Source organism: Ambystoma mexicanum, chromosome 5q (genome assembly GCF_040938575.1).
Source record: "Ambystoma mexicanum isolate Mex_15411 chromosome 5q, UKY_AmexF1_1, whole genome shotgun sequence".
Lineage (NCBI taxonomy): Eukaryota > Metazoa > Chordata > Amphibia > Caudata > Ambystomatidae > Ambystoma > Ambystoma mexicanum.
The window spans coordinates 26,526,123-26,546,585 of NC_090933.1; the positions used below are offsets into that span (position 1 = coordinate 26,526,123).

The 20,463-nt window shown below is 47.8% G+C and overlaps 1 protein-coding gene across 7 annotated transcripts in view; it reads left to right on the forward strand.

Annotated features, from left to right (window-relative positions):
* LOC138497164 (ubiquitin thioesterase otulin-like) overlaps positions 1–20,463 on the forward strand; it is a 1,020,877-nt gene that overhangs the window by 599,906 nt on the left and 400,508 nt on the right. For all 7 annotated transcript variants that reach the window (XM_069620441.1, XM_069620446.1, XM_069620442.1 and 4 more), the window contains exon 5: positions 14,831–15,148. In XM_069620441.1, coding sequence (XP_069476542.1) covers positions 14,831–15,148 — 318 coding nt within the window. The remainder of the gene's footprint in view (positions 1–14,830; positions 15,149–20,463) is intronic.

Here is a 20,463-nt window from a genome sequence, read left to right on the forward strand (position 1 = left end):
CCCAACCCTCCCTCCAGACCCACTCCACTGTGTCCCCAACCCTCCCTCCAGACCCACACCACTGTGTTCCTATCCCTCCCGACCCACACCACTGTCCCTATCCCTCCTTCCAGACCCACACCACTGTGTCCCTATTCCCCCCTCCAGACCCACACCGCTGTGTTCCTATCCCTCCCTCTAGACCCACACCACTATCTCCCTATCCCTCGCTCCAACACCAATGTACCCCAACCCTCCTTCCAGACCCACACCAATGTGCCCCTATCCCTCCCTTCAGACCCACACCAATGTACCCCAACCCTTCCTCCAGACTCACACCAATGTGCCCCCTTCCTCCAGACCCACACCACTTTGTCCCTATCCCTCCCTCCAGACCCACACCACTATGTCCCTATCCCTCCCCCCAGACCCACACCACTTTGTCCCCAAACCTCCCTCCAGACCCACACCACTGTGCCCCCAAACCTCCCTCCAGACCCACAACACTGTGTCCCTATCCCTCCCCCCAGACCCACAACACTGTGTCCCTATCCCGCCAGACCCAAGCTAAACATGATTTTTGAAGTAAATGTAATTTTCTGCTCCCCGTCTCAACCTGGTGTCTTGCAGGAACGTTCACGGTATCCCGAAGAAAATGCAAATTGTGTACTCTGCCAGCCAAGAGCACACGGATTGTTGCTGCTCTTGCTGCCCAGCAGCCAGTGCCTTCCCGGTTCCCGCTCAGAAAAATGAAGTGGGACAAGACGAAGTCAGATGCTCCAGGGCCTTGCAGAAAAGTTCCTGGTATCATGAAGAAAATGCCCACTTGCACCGCCAGCCACAGCCTTCCCGCTTCCCACTAAGCGTTCACTGAAGCTGCTCCTGAACCACCACCTTCTTGTTGGGGTGACTCCCAGAGACCAGGAGATGATGTTCGCCAAACTTACCACAAATGCAGCTACAGACCATCAACAACAACAAACCACCACTGCCAATAGACCCACACCAAAATGTGAAGGGGAGTGTACATAAAAAATGAAAATCTACCTAACAAATACCATATATTAATGTAATCATGATCAGAACCTCATGTGCCAATGCAGTTACAGTATTCCTAAGCCTCTAGGACATAATGCAAACGCACACCTTAAAGTAAATGTAGGACCTAGAGGAAGGGAAGAGGAGAACCGCTAAGAACACAATGCCACAAACCCCTAAACATTTGAACACACCGACTTCTAGTTTAAACTCATGATAGGAACATAGATATTAACCCTTTAAATAGCTACAATTGAACCAGGCATTCTTCATTGGCAGGAGTATAATGCACTCATGTAAAAAATACATATACCATAAATGGTACTTGCTTTGGCCTAAAGCTCCTGTCTACAGAGGGACTTCCAACTCGCATCAGGAAACGCTTCCCCTGTCAGTGCTTGCACTGTCCTGATGCCACGTAAATCAGGGGAGAGCGCACCCGTGGCGTTGGGAGCTGGTTCACCTCCAACCCGGTTCTCATTCGGGTGGGAGTTAGACTGGTTCCCTGCATCATTCAATCTCCAAAGGACCTTCCGACAGTCTGGCATCTTCTCCGAGACCTTCAACCGGACGAACAGGTTCTCAGCGCCCTCGAGATGCTTTTCTTAATAGGTACTTACGTGCATTTGGCTTCTTTCCTGTATCTCCCTGATGGTGGAACCACAGGCAATTGACGTGGATATGAGAGCTGATGAGTCCAAAAGGGCAGCGTACCAAGGCAGGACAAGAGGCAGCCGGGATAAACCAAGGCAAGGGAACCCAGGAACAGAGGCACAAGACCTACCCACAGAAGAAACTGGAAAAGAGCGAACCAACCCAGGACAAATAGGGAGAAAAAGAACAGGAGGGCCCCCTCCCCAGGAGCAAGGAACAAGGAGACAGATGGTCCGGGACAGCCATGGGTAGGAATCAGGCAACAGGGGAAACAGTAATCAGGCCAAGAGGAAGAAACTGGAGCTCAAAGAGTTCCGGCACGGACACGATCTGGAAACAAACCGCATTGAGATGAAGTTTGTTCAAATGGCCCGGCTCCTTATAAAGGGCAACCAACACCTGTGAGGCTTGGAACGCAAGCGGCAGGATGACCTCGAACCCCAGGTAAGTGGCGTGACACTATGCCCCCTCCCAGAAAGACCCGGGGCCCCAGGCTTCCAAGGATATCGAAGAAAAAAGTTGCGAACAAGACGGGGCGCATGCACATTACAGCGTGGCTCTCAAGTGTGATCGCAAGCAGGGTAACCTTTCCAATCCACCAAGAACTGGATCACACCCCGACACATTCGCGGGTCAAAAATCTCCTGAACTTCGAACTCGGGGACCCTCTGCACTTGAATGGAGGCGGGACGAGGAGAGGAGCGCCCAAAGACATCTGCCACAAAAGGTTACAGAAGGGAGATATGAAACACTGGGTTTACCCGCCAGGATTGAGGCAACTGCAAACGAAAAGCCACCGAGGACAGGTGTTTAGTGATCTTGAAAGGCCCATAAAATCGGGGTGCGAGATTAGTGGGCAAATTGCGCACCGGCAGGTTCTTTGATGACCGCCAAACCAAATCCCCCACTTGAAAGTCTGGTTCTGTGGTCCGGCCTTTATCTGCCTGCCTTTTCATGCGCTCTCATGCCTCTGCCAAGGTACTGTGTGCCAATTTGTGTTGTCTCTGAATATCGATGACCAATTGATCGGCAGACGGGACAGCACTGGGTTGTACAGGACGAAAAGGAACCAGCTTAGGATGTTGTCCGGCGGAACAGTAGAAGGGACTGACACCAGTGGCGCATGAGTGGCGTTGTTATAGGAAGCCTCAGCCAGATCTAAATGCTTTTTCCAGTTGGATTGAGTGATATTAGCATAGCAATGCAGGTAATGTTCCAAGGTCTGGTTTGTTCTTGATGTCTGACCATTGGTGTGCGGGTGGTAACCTGAACTCAAAGCCCTGTGAATCCTGAGATGACTGCACAACTGACACTGATAGAAATGATCTTCTCTGGCAACCCACGCAACCGGTAAATGTCATGCAAAAACGGCAAGGCCATCTGAGATGAGGTAGGTATCCTGAGAAACGGAATGAAGTGCGCAGTCTTGGTGAAACCATCCACTTCTACCATTATACAGGTGTAACCCTCCGATGGGGGGGAGCTCGACAATAAAATCGGTGGCGATGGTGTGCCATCGGTAGGGCAGTGTTTCAATGGGACGTAGTAATCTCAGAGGTTTCCTTCTAGGTGTCTTGGTCTGGGCGCAGACGGGACAACTTTCGACATATTGTTTTATTCCCTTGCCCCAACCTGGCCACGAAAATTGTCTGGATACCAATTCCTGGGTAGCATTGATGCCACAATGACCACCAACTTGTGAATCATGGAATCCGTGGAGTATGTTTGCCTGAAGAGAGCTTGGGGGAACGCACAATCTGTTCAAAAAGAAGAGTAAACCATCACGTTCTGTGATCTGTGGCCGTTTCAGGAGATCAACACGACCCGGGTCTACTAGAGTCTCTTGCACTATCTCCTGGAGGTGAGGAGAAAGCGTGAGTAGAACATGTTTGAGGGAAATCAGTGGTGTATTCAGACAGGTGTTTTCATATTTTTTCTCCAGGGAGCGAGACAGGGCATCAGCGTTTAGGTTCAAAGCACTGGGAATGTACGTGATATGGAAGTCGTAATGAGAAAAGTAGAAAGCCCATCGGGATTGACGAGCAGTGCGACACTGCAAAGACCGCAAGAATTGCAAGTTGCGATGATCCGTTCGTACTTCCACAGGGAAGCGTCCCCCAAGCAAATGGTGCCTCCATTCCTCGAACGCAGTCTTAATGGCCAGAAGTTCTCTCTCAATGATGGCGTAATGCTGTTCGCTGGGAGAGAGTTTTCGAGAAAAATAAGCCACAGTGTGTTCATCGCCGGATCCAGGATCTTTCTGTAGGAGAACAGTGCCAACAGCGAAGTTAGAGGCATCAGCCTCAACGATGTATGGCATCTCGTCATTAGGATGACGCAGAATGGGGGCCGTACTGAACGCCGTTTTCAAAGAGTCAAAAGCTGACGAAGCCTGTTGATCCCAGAGGAATGGTATCTTGTTGCTGGTCAAACGAGTTAATGGGGCCTTCACCAGTGAAAATTGAGGAATAAAGCGCCGATAAAAATTGGCAAATCCCAAGAACCGCTGGAGAGGCTTCAGATCGTGGGGTTGTTTCCAATCTCAAATGGCTTGAACTTTATCGGAATCCATGTGTATGCCTGCACTGCTGATCACATAGCCCAAAAACTCCATGTCTTTCCGATGAAAAGAACATTTCTCGGCTTTGGCAAACAGCTGATTCTGCGATAGGCGTTGAAGCACCTCTCGGACGTGTGAAACATGTTCTTCCAGAGTGTTGGAAAAGATAAGGATATCATCGAGATAGACCCACACAGAGATGCCAATCAGGTCACTGAAGATGTCCATGAATCGTTGGAAGACGGCCGGGGCTTTACATAAACCAAATGGCATTACCCTGTATTAGTAATGCCCAAATGGAGTCTTAAAGGCCGTCTTCCACTCATCACCTTCTTTTATCCGAACCAGATGGTAGGCCCCACAGAGATCTAACTTAGTGAAGAGTCTGGTTGATGGCAGTGATTCCATGATGTTCCGAATCGAAGGCAAGGGGTACCTGTCCTTTAGCGTAATATATTTCAGCTGATGGTAATCGATACATGGGCGTAAGGTGCCTTCTTTCTTTTTCACAAAAAACAGAGGGAATCCCACAGGGGATTTGGAAGGCACAATGTATCCTTTCTTGACACATTCTTCCAAATAGTTCTGAAGTGCTTGTCTTTCAGATTGAGTCAGGGCATATACTTTCCCATGGGGAATCACAGCGCCAGGAACCAAATCAATTGAACAATCAAAAGATCTGTGAGGTGGTAGAGGTATGTCTCCAGGCTCGGAAAACACAGTCTGAAAGTCAGCATATACTTGCGGGATTTGAGACAAATAACACAGGCCAAATGAGTCCTTACCAAATGCTAGAGGTGCCGAAGTCGAAGAGTCCAGGGACGTGCCGGGCACACAATAATCCCGAAGACAAAGGGCAGAAGTAAACACCAGAGTTCGGGTCTCCCAATTGATAGCGGGGTTGTGTCGAAGAAGCCATGGTAACCCCAAAACCACCTGGTATGAGGGTGACTTGATTACATCGAGAGGTATCCTTTCCCCATGTCCCTCTATCTGGAGAAGCAAACCTATATTATGCAGACGTATGGGACCCGAAGATAGAGGTGTACCATCAATGACTTCCACAGGCAGAGCGTTTCTTCTGGAATACAGTCGTATCCCATCGTTTTCAGCAAATTCTTCATCAATTTAATTTCCGGAAGCCCCGCAATCTAATAAACCATGGATCTCTACCGTCTTATCAAGCCACCTCAACTTGATCTTCAAAACCATCAAGACAGCCGGTTGCATGGACGGAAGCACAGGACTGGAACTGGAAAGGACTGGAAGCAAGGAAGGACCTGCGTAGCCTTTCCTGTACACGACAGGTCCTCTAGTCCCCCCCCCCCCTTTTTAGGAGGACGCAAAGGACAGTTAGCCAGATAATGACCGGCAGCCCCACAGTATAAGCACAATCGCAGACGTCTCCTGCGTTTCTTTTCTTCTTCTGACAAAGGACCCCTTACAGCACCCAATTGCATAGGTTCCGGAGTAGAATCCAAAGGTGCCGGCATCCCGGTTGGTATATTTGGAGGTCTGGGATACAACTTCTAAACCCGACGTCTCTCACCTCTTCGCTCGGCCAAATCTCTGGTCAATCCGCAAAACCAGTTCAATAAGTCGCTGGAGGGTTTCGGGCTCAGGAATATGTAACAACTGGTCCTTGTATTCCTCTCTTAATCCTCTGCGAAACAAGGTCTTCTGGGAAATTTCAGGCCATTGAGAATTGGTTGTCAGTTGACGAAAACGACCGATATAGGTGATTATATCGCTGTTTGCTTGTTGAATGTCCATTAGTTGGTTCTGTGCTGCAGAGGCCAAATTAGGAGACTGAAAGACTTCCAGGGATGCATTTTCAAAGGCCACAAAGTCATTGAGTATAGGACTGTTGGTGACAACCAAAGTGTTAGGACACTCACCTGGGAACAGGAACGTCCATATCCTTGCGGGCGGGGTGATGCCTGGCGGCTGTACCCGCGGTATCGTCTTGGCCCAGGGTGCATTCTCTGAGGTCATCGCTCATTTGGGGTACCTGCCCGCTCCGGGTGAGTCGGGGTGCATGCGTTCTTACGCGGGGACGGCAGGGAACGGGCTTGTGGTTCAAGCCTCGTTTCCATGAATACCTTGATTCCGCGCATGCGCCGACTCGCATTGCGGGTCAAGCCTCGCTTCCATGCCGAGTCACTATAAAGAAGCTTCCTGGTTTTGTACTCGCCGCGTCTCAACGCGGTTTGGTCCTGACCTCCCGCTCGCTACTGGATTACCTTGTCCTTACTTGGTTACTCCGCTTGCCTTCCTTGTTCCCTTCCTGTTTGCCCTTTCATCTCCTGTCCTGTTGGTCTTGTTCCTTGGTTTTGGGGTCTGGCTTCCCTGGGTTGGGCTTAGTCGGTCCTGGTCTGGAGCTCCCCTTGTCCCTTCCTTGCCGCCTTACCCCTTTCCTACCTGTCCACCTCCCCTAGCCTGAAATCCTTCTCTGCTTTGTGCTTGGGTACCAGTGCCTCTACGGTGCCTTTACTGCTGCCATTCTACAGTCTCGGCTGCCTTCTTCCACCATCTTCGAGAGGGTCTTCTGCAGAATCAAGCAACGCACTCAAGCTTGCTGTTTACATCTACCGACCTTCCCTGTTCAGTGCTTGCACTGTTCTGGCGCCACGTCAATACAGGGAAGTGTCCATCCGTGGCGTCAGGAATTGGACCCATTTTCAATCCTGCAAGTCAGTACGGGACCTGGGCCGGTTCTTGGCGTTACCCTGTCATCTTTCGTTCTGCAATCAACGTCCTGGCGACCCTGGCACGCAAGCCTTCAGGAAACACAGGTACGCAGCGTCCACGGGACGCACACTTTAACACAAAGGCGTTGCCCAAGCAAGAGCGTTTCCGGATAGATTGCCTAAGATGTAACCTATCTTAGCCTTATCATTGTTGAAATACGTAGACCTGTAGAGGAAATGTATCCTACAATGGTTACAGAATTCGCCCACACGTCTGGGGTCGCCCTTCGAACTTGATCAGTGCTGTGTGAGCCATGGTGCTTTCTGCCTGAGGAGCGGCTCCAACACTCTGTGTCACCATATGACGTAACGCTACATTCTCCTGGTGTAGCGCAGTCATCTCGGCACAACAGGCTTGTACCTCATTTCGAAGATCTTGGTTCTCATCCATCTCTGAGTCTGAAGGCATGCGTCTCAATCTATTAAGAAAAGCGTCTCGAGGGCGCTGAGTACCTGTTTGTCCGGTTTAAGGTCTCGGAGAAGATGCCAGACTGTCGGAAGGTCCTGTGGAGATTGAATGACGCAGGGAACCAGTTCAACTCCCACCCGAATGAGAAACGGGTTGGAGGTGAACCAGCTCCCAACGCCACAGGTGCGCTCTCCCCTGATTTAAGTGGCGTCAGGAAATGTAAGCACTGACAGGGGAAGCGTTTCCTGATGCGAGTTGGAGGTCCCTCTGTACACAGCAGGATCCAGATGAAGGTGGAACCACAGGCAATTGATGTGGATATGAGAGCTGATGAGTCCAAAAGGGTAGCGTACCAAGGCCGGACAAGAGGCAGGCTGGATAAACCAAGGCAAGGGAACCCAGGAACAGAGGAGCAAGACCTACCCACAGAAGGAACTGGAAAAAGGGAACCACCCCAGGACGAATAGGGACAAAAAGAACACGAGGGCCCCCTCCACAGGAGCAAGGAACAAGGATACAGATGGTCCAGGACAGGACAGCCAGGGGTAGGAATCAGGCAACCGGGGAAACAGGAATCGGGCCAGGGGGAAGAAACTGGAGCTCAAAGAGTTCCGGCGCAGACACGATCTGGGAACAAACCGCGTTGAGACGCGGTTTGTACAAATGGCCCGGCTCCTTATAAAGGGCAACCAACACCTGGGAGGCTTGGAACGCAAGCCGTGCAGTTCCCAGCTGTTGGTATACCCAAAGCGAGGCTTGGACCGCAAGTCCGCCTCGGCCCGAGCGCTGCGCATGCGTGGAGGGCGAGACACGGGCACATGTGCAGCCCAGCGCAAACAACCAGAAACCCGGAAGCTTCCGGGGACATGGAAGTCCCAGGACCCCCCAGACCAAAGCGCGGATAAATCTGCCAGGATGGGGCACGCCGTAAGCGGCAGGATGACCTCGAACCCCAGGTAAGTGGCGTGACAGTACCTCCAAAGTCATTCTAGGAGAGTTCCAGCTAAATTCAAATGTTCCCCAGAACAGAGGGGCAACATCGATTCCCACTACATCCCGCACAATACGGCGAAGTACCAACAACCACAACAACGCCACCTCCCACCCAACAATCAGACCCAATGAAGAAACCACTGCTGATCTTCATCCGAGTAGCATCACAGCAGAAACACCAAGACTAATCAGCCCTGTTATCAACTTACTAGACCGCTTCAATGAAGAAGCAGCTGTCGCCGTTCTTCATCCTACCGACATCAATGCGGAAACTTCACGAACAGACAATTACAAACTCAAACAACAAATAACCTCAAAACAAAATCGCACCCAGAGAATCCACTGTAACCTAATAAACGCAAGGTCAATGTCCAAACACGCAACGGAAATATACGACCTCCTGTCAGAAGGAGGCATAGACATCCTATTTGTAACCGAAACATGGCTATACGACAACTACAAGATCACCCTCAACAACTGACTGCCTGAAGACTTCAAATGCATCCAAACAAACAGAAAATCCAAAAGAGGGGGGGGGGGGGGGGACTAGCGATCATCCACAAGGAACAAGTGGCCATCAAAATGGAAGATCCACTAAACATCGATAAATGCGAATCCTTAATACTACGACTTTCAGTAAACCCCAAAACCAACCTGAAATTCATACTGATATACAGACCACCAACCTACGATGCAACTTTCATAGACGCTTTCACGGAAGCAATCACTACCCTAGCCATCAACCACAATCATCTGATCATCCTCGGAGATTTCAACATCTGGTTCGGCGAAGAAACCACAACTACACAAAAATCCCTAACCGCCCAACTAGCAGCCATGGACCTACAACAACTAGTCAAAGGAGCAACCCACTCAGCAGGGCACACACTTGACGCAATCTTCGCCAACAAGGATCTCATCACCACGGCACCCCCAATTCAAATACTTTGGAGCGACCACCTCATTATTCCCTTCATAATCACAACGGCCGCTCCAACAAAAAAAAGCAACAAGAAAAACAACCCATCATGATGAAAAGAAATTGGAGAACCATATAAAGCTCCAACCTAACTGAGCTCCTAGAACTCAGCCAACCACAAGCATCAACCATGGAAGAAGCAGACCTAGACAAAAAAGTTGCCCTACTTCATACCTGGATCGCAATTACCCTTGACGACATCGCCAAAGAAAAGCCCTTCACCCCATCACGCAAGAAAACTACAGCAAAATGGTTCACCCCACTACTCAACGCCATGAAAAGGAAAAACCGAAAACTAGAATCTGAATGGAGGACCAACAACACCAGCGCAAACAAATTGAAATTCCTACAACAGATCCACACATATAAAAAGGAAATACAAAAAGCGAAGAGGAAACATTACGACAACTGAATCTTCAGAGCACCAAACGCTCAAAAAGAACTATTCAAAATCATAAACGAAATAAAAAACCCATCGGCCTGCAACAACATGCCAATCCCGTCGACAAAACTTTGCAAGGGCCTCAGAGACCACTTCAAAAACAAAATAACCTCCATCCAACACACCATACAAAACAGACCAAGCGTTCACAGCTCAAACCCCACCGACACAGACGAGGAACACGCAAACAAGCTACGAAACTTCCCAGAAATATCAGTTGAGGCTTTCGTCAAACTGGTAAACCAAAGCAACAAATCGGGCTCTCCTGAAGACCCTGCCCCCCCGGAGATATACAAAACAATTCTCAAACAAGGAACCCCCATGGAATACCACAGGAACCTCCTCAATTTCTCAATCTCAACAGGTAAAGTACCGCAGGCCTTCAAATCGGCTTACATCAAGCCGCTACTCAAAGACACAACAGGAAACGAAGAGGACTTATCTAACTACAGACCCATCTCCAACATACCCTACATGGCCAAACTGCTAGAAACGTACATCTACCAAATAACCCAAGAATTCATAGAAGAGTATTGCCTACTAGACCAGGCACAAGTTGGCTTCAGACCTATGAGAGGAACAGAATCGGCTCTCCTCTCAATATGGGATGACCTAAAAACAAATGCAGACTCAGACAACAGCACCGCCCTGATTCTCCTTGATCTGTCTGCAGCCTTTGACACTGTTAACCACGCCATCCTCATAAAGAGACTAGAAGGACTAGGGATAACAGACACTGCCCTACTATGGATAAAATCCTTCCTAACAAACAGAACAGAAACAATATGGATGAAACCTTGTAAATTCAAACCCAGAGTCTCCACGTACGGAGTAGCACAAGGATCATCCTTCTCCCCACTTCTGTTCAATATCTACATGTACCTATTAATAAAACTCATCAAAAAACACGGCCTCACATGCTACAACTACGCCGACGATACTCAATAATCTTCAACATACAAGACACCCGAGAAGGAAACAACACACTGGAGAATTGCCTTTGTGACATATTCAACTGGATGAACCTCAACCATCTCAAAATCAACCCAGGCAAAACAGAGATAATGATTGTCTCAAAAAAGGGAGGAGACATCAACTACATCCCCTGGCCAAGAGAGCTCGGCACCACACCAGAGCCATCATCAACTGTAAAAAACATAGGGGTCCTGATGGATAACAATCTCACTCTGGAGCCACAAGTAAACTCAGTAATCAAGAAATGTTTCTTCCTCCTGCGAGCAGCAAAAAGGATCCTACCGTTCCTGTCATTCGCCAACAAAACACTTAACATCATCGCTCTGATCATGTCCAGAGTAGACTATGCCAATAGCCTATACCTGGGCTTGCCCGAACGACTTCTAAAAAAAACTGCAACGCATACAAAATGCAGCAGCCAGACTCCTCCTCAAGCTACCCAGGAGAGAACACATCACACCCGCGCTAAAAACACTACACTGGCTACCACTGAAACGACGAATAAAGTTCAAGGCCATGTGCATCGTGCACAGAGCAATACACAAACAAGGCGACAAACTACGCCTACATCAACCGACAAGAACACTAAGATCAAGCACCGACATACGCCTGGAACCAAAACTCTACAACAGAAAAAAACTCGGAGGATCGTCTTTCTCTCACCAGGCACCCAAAACCTGGAATAACCTACCTAAGAATATACGGAATACAACAAACCAACTAGCATTCAGGAAACTCCTCAAATCATGGCTCTTCAAAGCGTAACCATAACGGAGACGCACTAGAATGCCCAGTCATTAAAACAATGATGGAAATAACTCCAACCTCGGCCACTCTCAAATTGGACAAACACTCAAACCAAAGAACCAACCACTCGACAGAGCATAAGACATCATGAAAAATAGCCACAAAGGAAGGCTGCAGAGACTGACCACATACCTAGACCCAGCCGAAAGCCCTCAAGTGACTCTCCCACTCGTACATACCGGACGAACATATCCAGACCGGCAGACGCACCTACATAGACGTTGGCCTGCGTCACATATGGATAGGATTGACTGAAGGATAACATGCGCGCGCCTAGAAAAAACGTGAATGCTAGAATGTGCCACACTTAGAGTTGTGAACACCAGCCTGTGTGGCGTTCGGATGGAGTTGTGAATGTTAGCATGCCCACACCTGGACGGATCTCTAAACTCTAGCCTGCGCCGCATATAGATAAAAGTGCGAATGTTGGCATGACCACACCTGGATGGAGTCCTAGGCACTGGCCTGCGCCGCGTCTGAATGGGAGTGTGAAGGCCAGCAAGTGCCACACTCAGACAGAACTGTGAATGTTAGCATGGTAAAGGTCAGGTAACCCACTAACCAATATAATCTCAAACTCTGCATACTTATCTCACTCAATAAACTCACACAACCATCTCTCGCACAACAAGCCGCACGCACTTCACAACACTGCAACAACACATAAGCCGGAACAACAGCACACGCCGACTGACTCCGATCCGATACCCGCACCAAAGCTCAGCACCCGGAGTATACTGAGTTGAATCTGCCAACAGAACACCACTCCTCTCACTATCCTACTCCCTTCTTCACCTTACTAACCCATCCCACCTTTATCATTTACAGATCCGCCTGAGTTCCTGGGAACCAATTCCGTTGGTGACGGTGCACGGTACAAATACCTTTAACATTTAACATAAGAATAAATGGAACAAAGGCAGTGGGCAGCTCCGTTGTTATAGTACAAAGGAAGCTAAGTTCCAGTTGTACAGAGAAGTCACAACGGCATCCAGGGTACACCAGAAGCGGCCTTCTTGAAGAGCTCCAGTGCCAGGTTCAAGGCACAGTAGTGCCAGGAAGAATTGCAGGTAAGCAGGATTTGTGCTAATGCGAACAACAGGCAAGACGTAGTACAAGGGGACCTGCAAAGACCTTAGGCCATGGACCACTGGGACATCTGAGGTGAAGTATCTGTAATGACCAAGCCGTTCCCAAACCGCCAAGTACAGAATTTATTTTACGGGTGATTTTTAACTTGATGCGATTACCCGGTGACTTAAACCCTGGAACATTGACGACCCAGATGGCCACAAAGAAGAATCATCAGTCTTCCCAGGTGTGGAACCCACCAGCCACTAGTGAAAGCATCGAAGATGGCTCATAGAAACGGATGAACCTAGCCAAGCATATTCTCATGACTCAATGGGCAAAGAAAGGTTGCCAACAGAAAACTGTCCCACGACGAAGACAATACTTGAAGCAACCCAGGATGTCTCAAATAAATAGGACAGGCAGGGTACTGATTTCTCAGTGTCCTTCTGCATGACAGCAATTTGCTACACCAAGGCGGACGATACAGCGGCTTAGAGACTGTCCTAGTCCAGCCAATGTAGAGGACCAGAAGGAGAAAGGGGACCGCTCAGAAAGGATGTGCAGCAGATACAAATCCAAGCCGGAGTGGAGGTAGTAAGACCAGCGCAGCCAGTATGGTCAAATTTGGTCTCAAAATTGTTGCAGCTTTTCAGTCTCAAAGTCTTCCATCAGGTAACTAAACCTACATATTTCAACAGAACTCCAGCAAAAATCTAGTGGAACTGAGGCAGAGTTAGGGTTTGCCCTAGAAATAACCATAGTTTCATAGACTGGCGAAAGCAAAGCCCTCCAATCCCATACTGGGGCTTCCAACAATGGTTATGTCAGCGAGCCAATAAGTTTGGCCCCAAAAATCACCAAAATTTCAGGTGCACCCACACAGGATGGGAACTAGTCTAAGCCTCTGCCAACAGCATTAGAAGAGGCAGGACTGGACTCAATGGCTATATAAGGCCTGCCTCATAGCTTCCCAGGAGACAAAAGAGATGGCCCAAAAACACAGTGGCAGAGAGTAGAACGTAAAATAAAATTAATTTGTACCCCATTGGCTACCAGTAATGTACATTGGGCTACTAATGTGGTAAATCGGCATGCACCCTTGGTGATAGCCATAACAAATTACAGTTGGCACCAGCACATTCCCTAAAATAAATGTGTAGGGTAATATGTAGGGTAATATAATCAGCCTAGCACCAAAATGGAGTCTTAAAAATAAGATACAATAAAAATGCTAGAAAGAGCAGTCCCCTTGCATTATTAACTGCCTAGTGGTAAAACCCTTTGATAACGCACCTATACACAAGTGCATGGAATCCCAGGAGTTGACCGTCTTGAGCCCTCCTCTTCCATTCAGCACAAGCAAATAAATTGGAGTTCTGGGCCCATAAACCCCGATATTGCACGCAGCCACAGGCTTTATTTCTCAAATGCCAAACACTTTTGAATTTAAGCTCCTATTCGGAGCAACATAGTAATTTCAGGTCATTTTTTAAATAAGATACTTTTGTTAGGATAACTACATATGTTTGTCTGCTTGCTTTCAAGAACACGGAGGTTTCTTCCTCAGGCTGATTATTGGTTACCACTTGATGAAGAGACCCCTGTGGTTTTGAAAACTAGCAGACAAAAATATGGAGTTTACTTTATTAGGCGATCATCCCTGCTACTGCTGTGGTGTTTCTTTTCCTTTTATTTAAAATAAAATATTTTAAAAAGCTGGACTGTTCATTTGTTTAACACAGTAGTACACCATCTGCAACAGGGCCTCCATTTATATTTAAGTAGCTAACCAGTCATTAAGATTTTTCTGGTGTGTTTTCAATTCTTTGTCAAGCACTGCTTAGTTTATCGAGCAGCAATGTGAGGCAAGGTAACTTGGGTATCTTTCAAACTAAGGATTATTTTGAGTGTTTAAAATTTAATTGCTTCATAATTCACACCACCGACTAGTTTTCCAATGTCTGTAGAGTGCATACATTCCTTTGTGGTGCTTTTTATTAATGTGATAAAATCAAGGAGGCTGTGTTGCATTATTTGTTGTTGGATCACAAATGAATGCGAGGGCTGATCAGTTGTTTAATCTGCCAAATAGTTTTACTAAAGCCTGACAATATTTACCATGTTTTTTTCCATGTATACGTGTCTCATCCATATCATGTATTTCCCAAAGCCAGCCAAAAAGACCATCACGACGGGTAAGGGCTACTGTTGCTGAAAGTGGAGAGGACAATGAGGGGCAGAATGTCCCAGCCAGTGAAGTTGAGCACACCTGTGAAAACACCGACCCAGAAAGAGATGTTGAAGATGCTCCTGAGCACACCAAGCAAGAAAGAGCTATTAAGGATCACATCACATCTATTCATCAAGCAGTCATTTCTGATCTCAAAGGGAGCAAAACAATATCCACCATGCCTGTGGCGAGTGAGGACTCGATGGAAAACATTTGCAGTACTGCCATCTTAGCTGAACAGGAACAACTTCCAAACAGGTGAGTTATTTTCCTATATGATCTTAAGGAGCAGAAAATGCTTATTTTAAACTCTTGACTGATCTGTGTTGTTATACAGAAATCCTTGGTTTGTTTGTTGCCATTCTCAGTGCAATAAATTTGAATAAACTTATTTCATCCTGCTCCTCTGTATACTGTTTCTTTCTTGGTAATCATACTGTATAATCATTTTAGCTATGCTTTCCAGAACACGTGACTACACTGTTAATAGTCAGAAGTTCCACCTTGTGCTTTATACGCATCATCTGTTAGGGATTTTGCACGGTTGATGACCTCATTGTTGTTTGCTTGGCAAGGGATTTGTAAGCTAATGAACATATATTATGCAAAAGGTATATGTGTGATAAAATGACACTGTTTTGCAATAGTACAAGGATGATTAGTGACTAAAACGTCTACTCTGTCGCACACTACTAATTAACCAGCAATGATTCCAATCTTGTAGGTGAAACCGATACAACCTAAATGGTTTACATCCTTCACCTTTTAAAGTAGCGCAGGCCGAGGGCAGGCTATACCTTGCTTTAACGCAAAAGCAGGCCAAACAATAATAGTACTGTTGTACCAAAATAAAACAATGTCCTACCAAGGTTCTATAACAATAGGATACTTTAAACGAAAAACACATGCAACTAATAAAACACTAATCACCCACCCTTCTAAGGGAAAACAAAGAGAATGCAGACTTTGGAATAAAGGGGCAATCTGGGTTTGAAGACAGGGGAGCCAGGCAAACTGTTTCTGCAGCAAGTGCTCCTGTTCCATGTATAGTTTTACAAATATATGAAGTGGGCGTCTTAGAGGTCACTAGGGCCCTTTAAAGCAGACTGCAGGGTCCGAACCACCATCACTACCTGTCTAATTGCATTGCAGGCTTTTCAGGTGTCAAACAGATAGTCTGGGGGCTTAGTTGTGGTGTGGTGTCGATGGGATCCAACGATGGGCTGTGGTTTGGTGACAGATTGCAAGTCAAAGATACTTGGAAACGGCATGAGGTATCAGGTTGCAGCGTTGGAAGACTCAGCGGCCTTGGGTGAGAAGCAAAGATTTGCCTTGCATAGCGAGTGAGCTTAACTGGCTCCAAAACAGCATCGTAGTGCTACACCCGCAATGTTTTGGGGCCCGAAGAAGCTGGTAACCAGGCAGACAATATCGAGTTGGAAATGTAAGAAGACTCGTGGGTCTTAAATGCAGAGACTGTGGTACTTCGGTGTGTAGCAAAACTTGTGTAAGGTGCTCGAGCATCAAGGTTAAACATGACTCCTGTAGTTCCCTTGTTGCAGCGTGCACGGTACCTAAACCGGCGTGGAAGTGGTTTGGAGTTGCATGGAGAGCTAGGGGTCACTTGGTATGCTGGGCCTTTCTACTGCACTTCCCAGCCAGGAAGTTCTTGGAGCACTTGGAGAGTTCCGTCACCTCCAGTGAGCAGGTTCCTGGGTACCAGTGATCTAAGCTGCAGTAGGCTGTGTCCTGCCAGCAGATCACCCCAAATGTTCCTCAGGAATGGTTAAGACAAAAGGCTCAGTGTTCACCTTTTGGTAGAGTGTTTTGGAGCAGACTGCACTCATGAAGTCTTTCTTCATATTTTCAAAGATGATTCATTCAAGGGTTGAGTCTCCCCGATATATGGAATCTGCTTAGATCACATGCTGTGCATAGGCCGACATCTTGTGCAAGCTGCAGAGTATTACAGTTGTTGTTTTCGAAACTCGAAATGGGACGTCGACAGGGCGTGCCAGTAATACTATCCCTAGTGTGACGTCCACTTACCCATGGTCCTTCACGCGTTGAGGTCCCTCAGATTCTTTTTTCCGCCATCATTGTCGGACGCTAAACGCAGAGTCTCTTTCGGCTAACGCGATTTATTTACAAAGAAATTAGAGCTAGTTCTCTCGCTGTCCTTGTTTGAAATCACTGCTCAACAACAAATTCCACAAGGGTTTTCGAGGTCTATCATCGTCGGACGAAGACTTGCCTCAACGATCCTACGACCTCGGAAGGCCGCTCCGGGCCTCGGCCCAGACAGTAGGGAGAGTGAGGGCTGTTACACATCTTAGCTTTTGAAAATAATGCATATTTCCCCTTCTCCCCTTTATAATCGCCAGACTGCCCTTCTAATTAACCATGGAGAATACACCCTTTAAATTCTGTCCAAGTTGTAAGAAGAAATGTCCCTGGAAGGACTTGCACCAGGTGTGCAACCTCTGCCTTCCGAGGGATCACCAAGGGGGGCAGTGTAAAGCTTGTAAGCTTTTTAAACCCAAGACCCTAAAGGACTGAAAGACTAGTTGCTGGGCCCACCACGCATGCAGGTAGAGGCCACCATAAACGTGGAGGGTGCTTGAAGTGACGGCAGCATCTGCGTCTTTTCAGACGACGAAGGCGATAGGGAACCAACGGTTTCCCACGTGCAGGCACACGACCCCAACAGACTAGCTCCCTGTCCTCTGGGCATTCGCGATCACGCTCACCACACTACAGGCCCCCAAGGTAATAAAGATAAATCGAACTTAGCAGCTGTGTCTAATTCTGCCACCGAAGACCAAGCGTCGAGTTGCGTGGCTACGACTCACCCTTCCGCCAAAAAACGACTCTCCTATTGTGTTGAAAACGGCAAACCAACCGCAGACAACATATTTGTCACACTTGGTCAAGAAACATGTCCCTGAGACACTGCTTCAAGGTCGGCCTTTGAAACAACATACTTCGAAGAGCCTCAAACTCCATAGGGAAAAGGAGAGTGCATCTCATAGGGAGAAAGAAAGTGTTTCCCAAGGGGAGGGTACTTTGTCTGCACTCATGAAACACAAAAGGCACTCTACACCAGAACTAACCCCTACTCCAGTCACTGTCCCCAGTTCCTCACAATGATCTGCTGAGGATATTGACAGAGTGATGAGACGTATGTCCTTTATGGCCGATTTTTTTTTTTTTTTAAACCCTCAAGCTATGGGTAGTCTCCAGTACACACCATCAACTACCGGGGCAACATTGTCTCAACCCCCAGCAAAAAGGGCCCGGCCAGACACGTTTCAAGACACCCCTAAGCAAGTAGGACCCAGACCAATTTGATCTCTATGACCCCAATACAGATTCTCAGGATCAAGAAAACACAGGGGAGGTAGATCATTATTTTTGATGACGAGGAAGAACACGTCTACATCTTACCCTCCCCAGATCAGGTAGAAACGCCAGTGGCGGATTCACCAGTAGACAGCCACCTTCAGTTTAATGACGTGCTGCTAAAGGCAGCAGAGCATTTTCAATTCAAACACAGGAAACCAAGGTCGACAAAGACTGTGTCGAGGACATATTGGGCGACATAAGGGAAGTAACGCAATTTATCCCATTATTAAAATCCGTACAAAGAAGGATTCAACCCTCTCTAGAAACCCCAAACCTCACGCGGACAGTAAACTCCAGAAATGAGAAGATGTTCCGACCAGCCCCATCAGACGCCCTCTACATAAGGGGTCAATTGAAACCTGATTCACTGGTAATAACCATGACAAGGATGAGGGCAGGAACACCACTCGCTTCATCGGAAGCGCCCCTTGAGCTAAAGAGTAAGAAACAATGCACTTTCGGAAGGAAAGTGGCCACCTCTGCAGCTTTTCAGACACGAATTGCTGACAACACCACTCTGCTGGCCATTTACAACTGTCACAAGTGGGAGGAAATAGCCACCTTAATGGCCTCAGCCCCAGAACCATTAGAGTTGCAGTTGTCCCTTGCAGTAGCGGTGGGGCAAGCTGTATCTAACTGTATTTTAAAAAATAATTTAGATGCAGCTGACAACGCTGACAGAATTATAGCAGAGGGCACTATTATAAAGCGTCATGCATGGCTGCGCCAATCAGGATTCAAATTAGAGACACAGGCAATCCTCCTTAATATGCCAGTCGAGCCTAACATGCTTTTCGGCAAAGCAGTAGAGGATGCATTAAAGAGTGCAAAGGAGGAATATGACACTTTAAAGTCTCTGGGCCAACTCACCAATAAGCCCTCAGGCCAAAGAGGCGGAAACAATTTTTGTCACTTCAGGGGCCAAAATTAGCAGAGGGGAATCGGATACAACCAAGGTCAGGGTTCATCCTGGGGTTCCAATCAGGGACAATCGTCTCAAGGTTTCCAGAGGGGCCAGTGAAGAACTTGCGGCAGGGGCAGATCCTCCTCTTCCAGGGGTGGGTCTACACCCCCAAAGCAATGACCACCCGCTTCAGGTTCCCTCCTATGTCACTCCAGTAGGAGGACGAATAACACACTTCACGCACGCATGGGAGGAAATCACCTCGGACAAGTGGGTGCTTTCATAGCGGGCGGTTACTGCATAGAATGACTACAGCGACCCTCCTTCCACCCCCTTGACCAGGAGCCACCACAAGGGAGGAACAAGGCATACACCTGGAAGAGGTCGCAGCACTGCTGTTAAAGGACGCCATCGGAATCGTCCCGGCGAACCAGGTAAACAAGGGTATCTATTCAGTGTACTTCCTTGTTCCCAAAAAAGATCTAACAATGCGCCCTGTTTTAGATCTGCGTCCTGCAAACACCTATATCAAGCCACAAAAATTCTACATGACAACGCTACAAGAGGTAATCCCACTGTTAATGCAAGTGGACTACATGGCAACCTTTGATATGAAAGATGCCCATTTTCATATTTCAATGTTCCCAGTGCACAGAAAATTCTTGCGTTTCAAGATGGCAAAACAGCACTACCAATTCAAGGTGCTACCCTTAAGGCATAGCTTCGGCTCTAAGGGTGTTCACCAAGAAAGTGGCGGTAGTGACAGTGCACCCGCGCAGGGAAGCAATACCAGTGTACATGTTGGGTAAGATGTTCACAGAACTGGTAAATATTCCTGACCTGGGTCAACCCCAGAACTTTTTGCTTTACTAGTGGGATATTTTTCCTGAACACCTCTGTGAGTGGGAACCTTTTTGCCCTTTGTCTTCCTCCTTGCCTGAATGGGGACAAATCCCAGTGGGGGGGCTGGCTGTCCTGATTGGACAACCAGACCGCCCCTTCTTGTAAAATGCAGGGAGAGAATGCAGAAGTTGTATTGTAATTCCTGATAAATACTGCGAACCTGGAAGCTAAAGAAAAGTAGACCACTGGAACCGAAATCGAAGAGGATGATGAAGGAAAAGCAGTGGAGATGATTTCCAGCGACCGCAGAGCCTGCTGTGTAACCTGAGCCTGCTGTAGCTCTTCCTTCTAATCGACCTGGGGACTCCGTAAACGATGACCCTGACCCAGTGCCTGGTAAGAACCACTGGACTCAAGACCT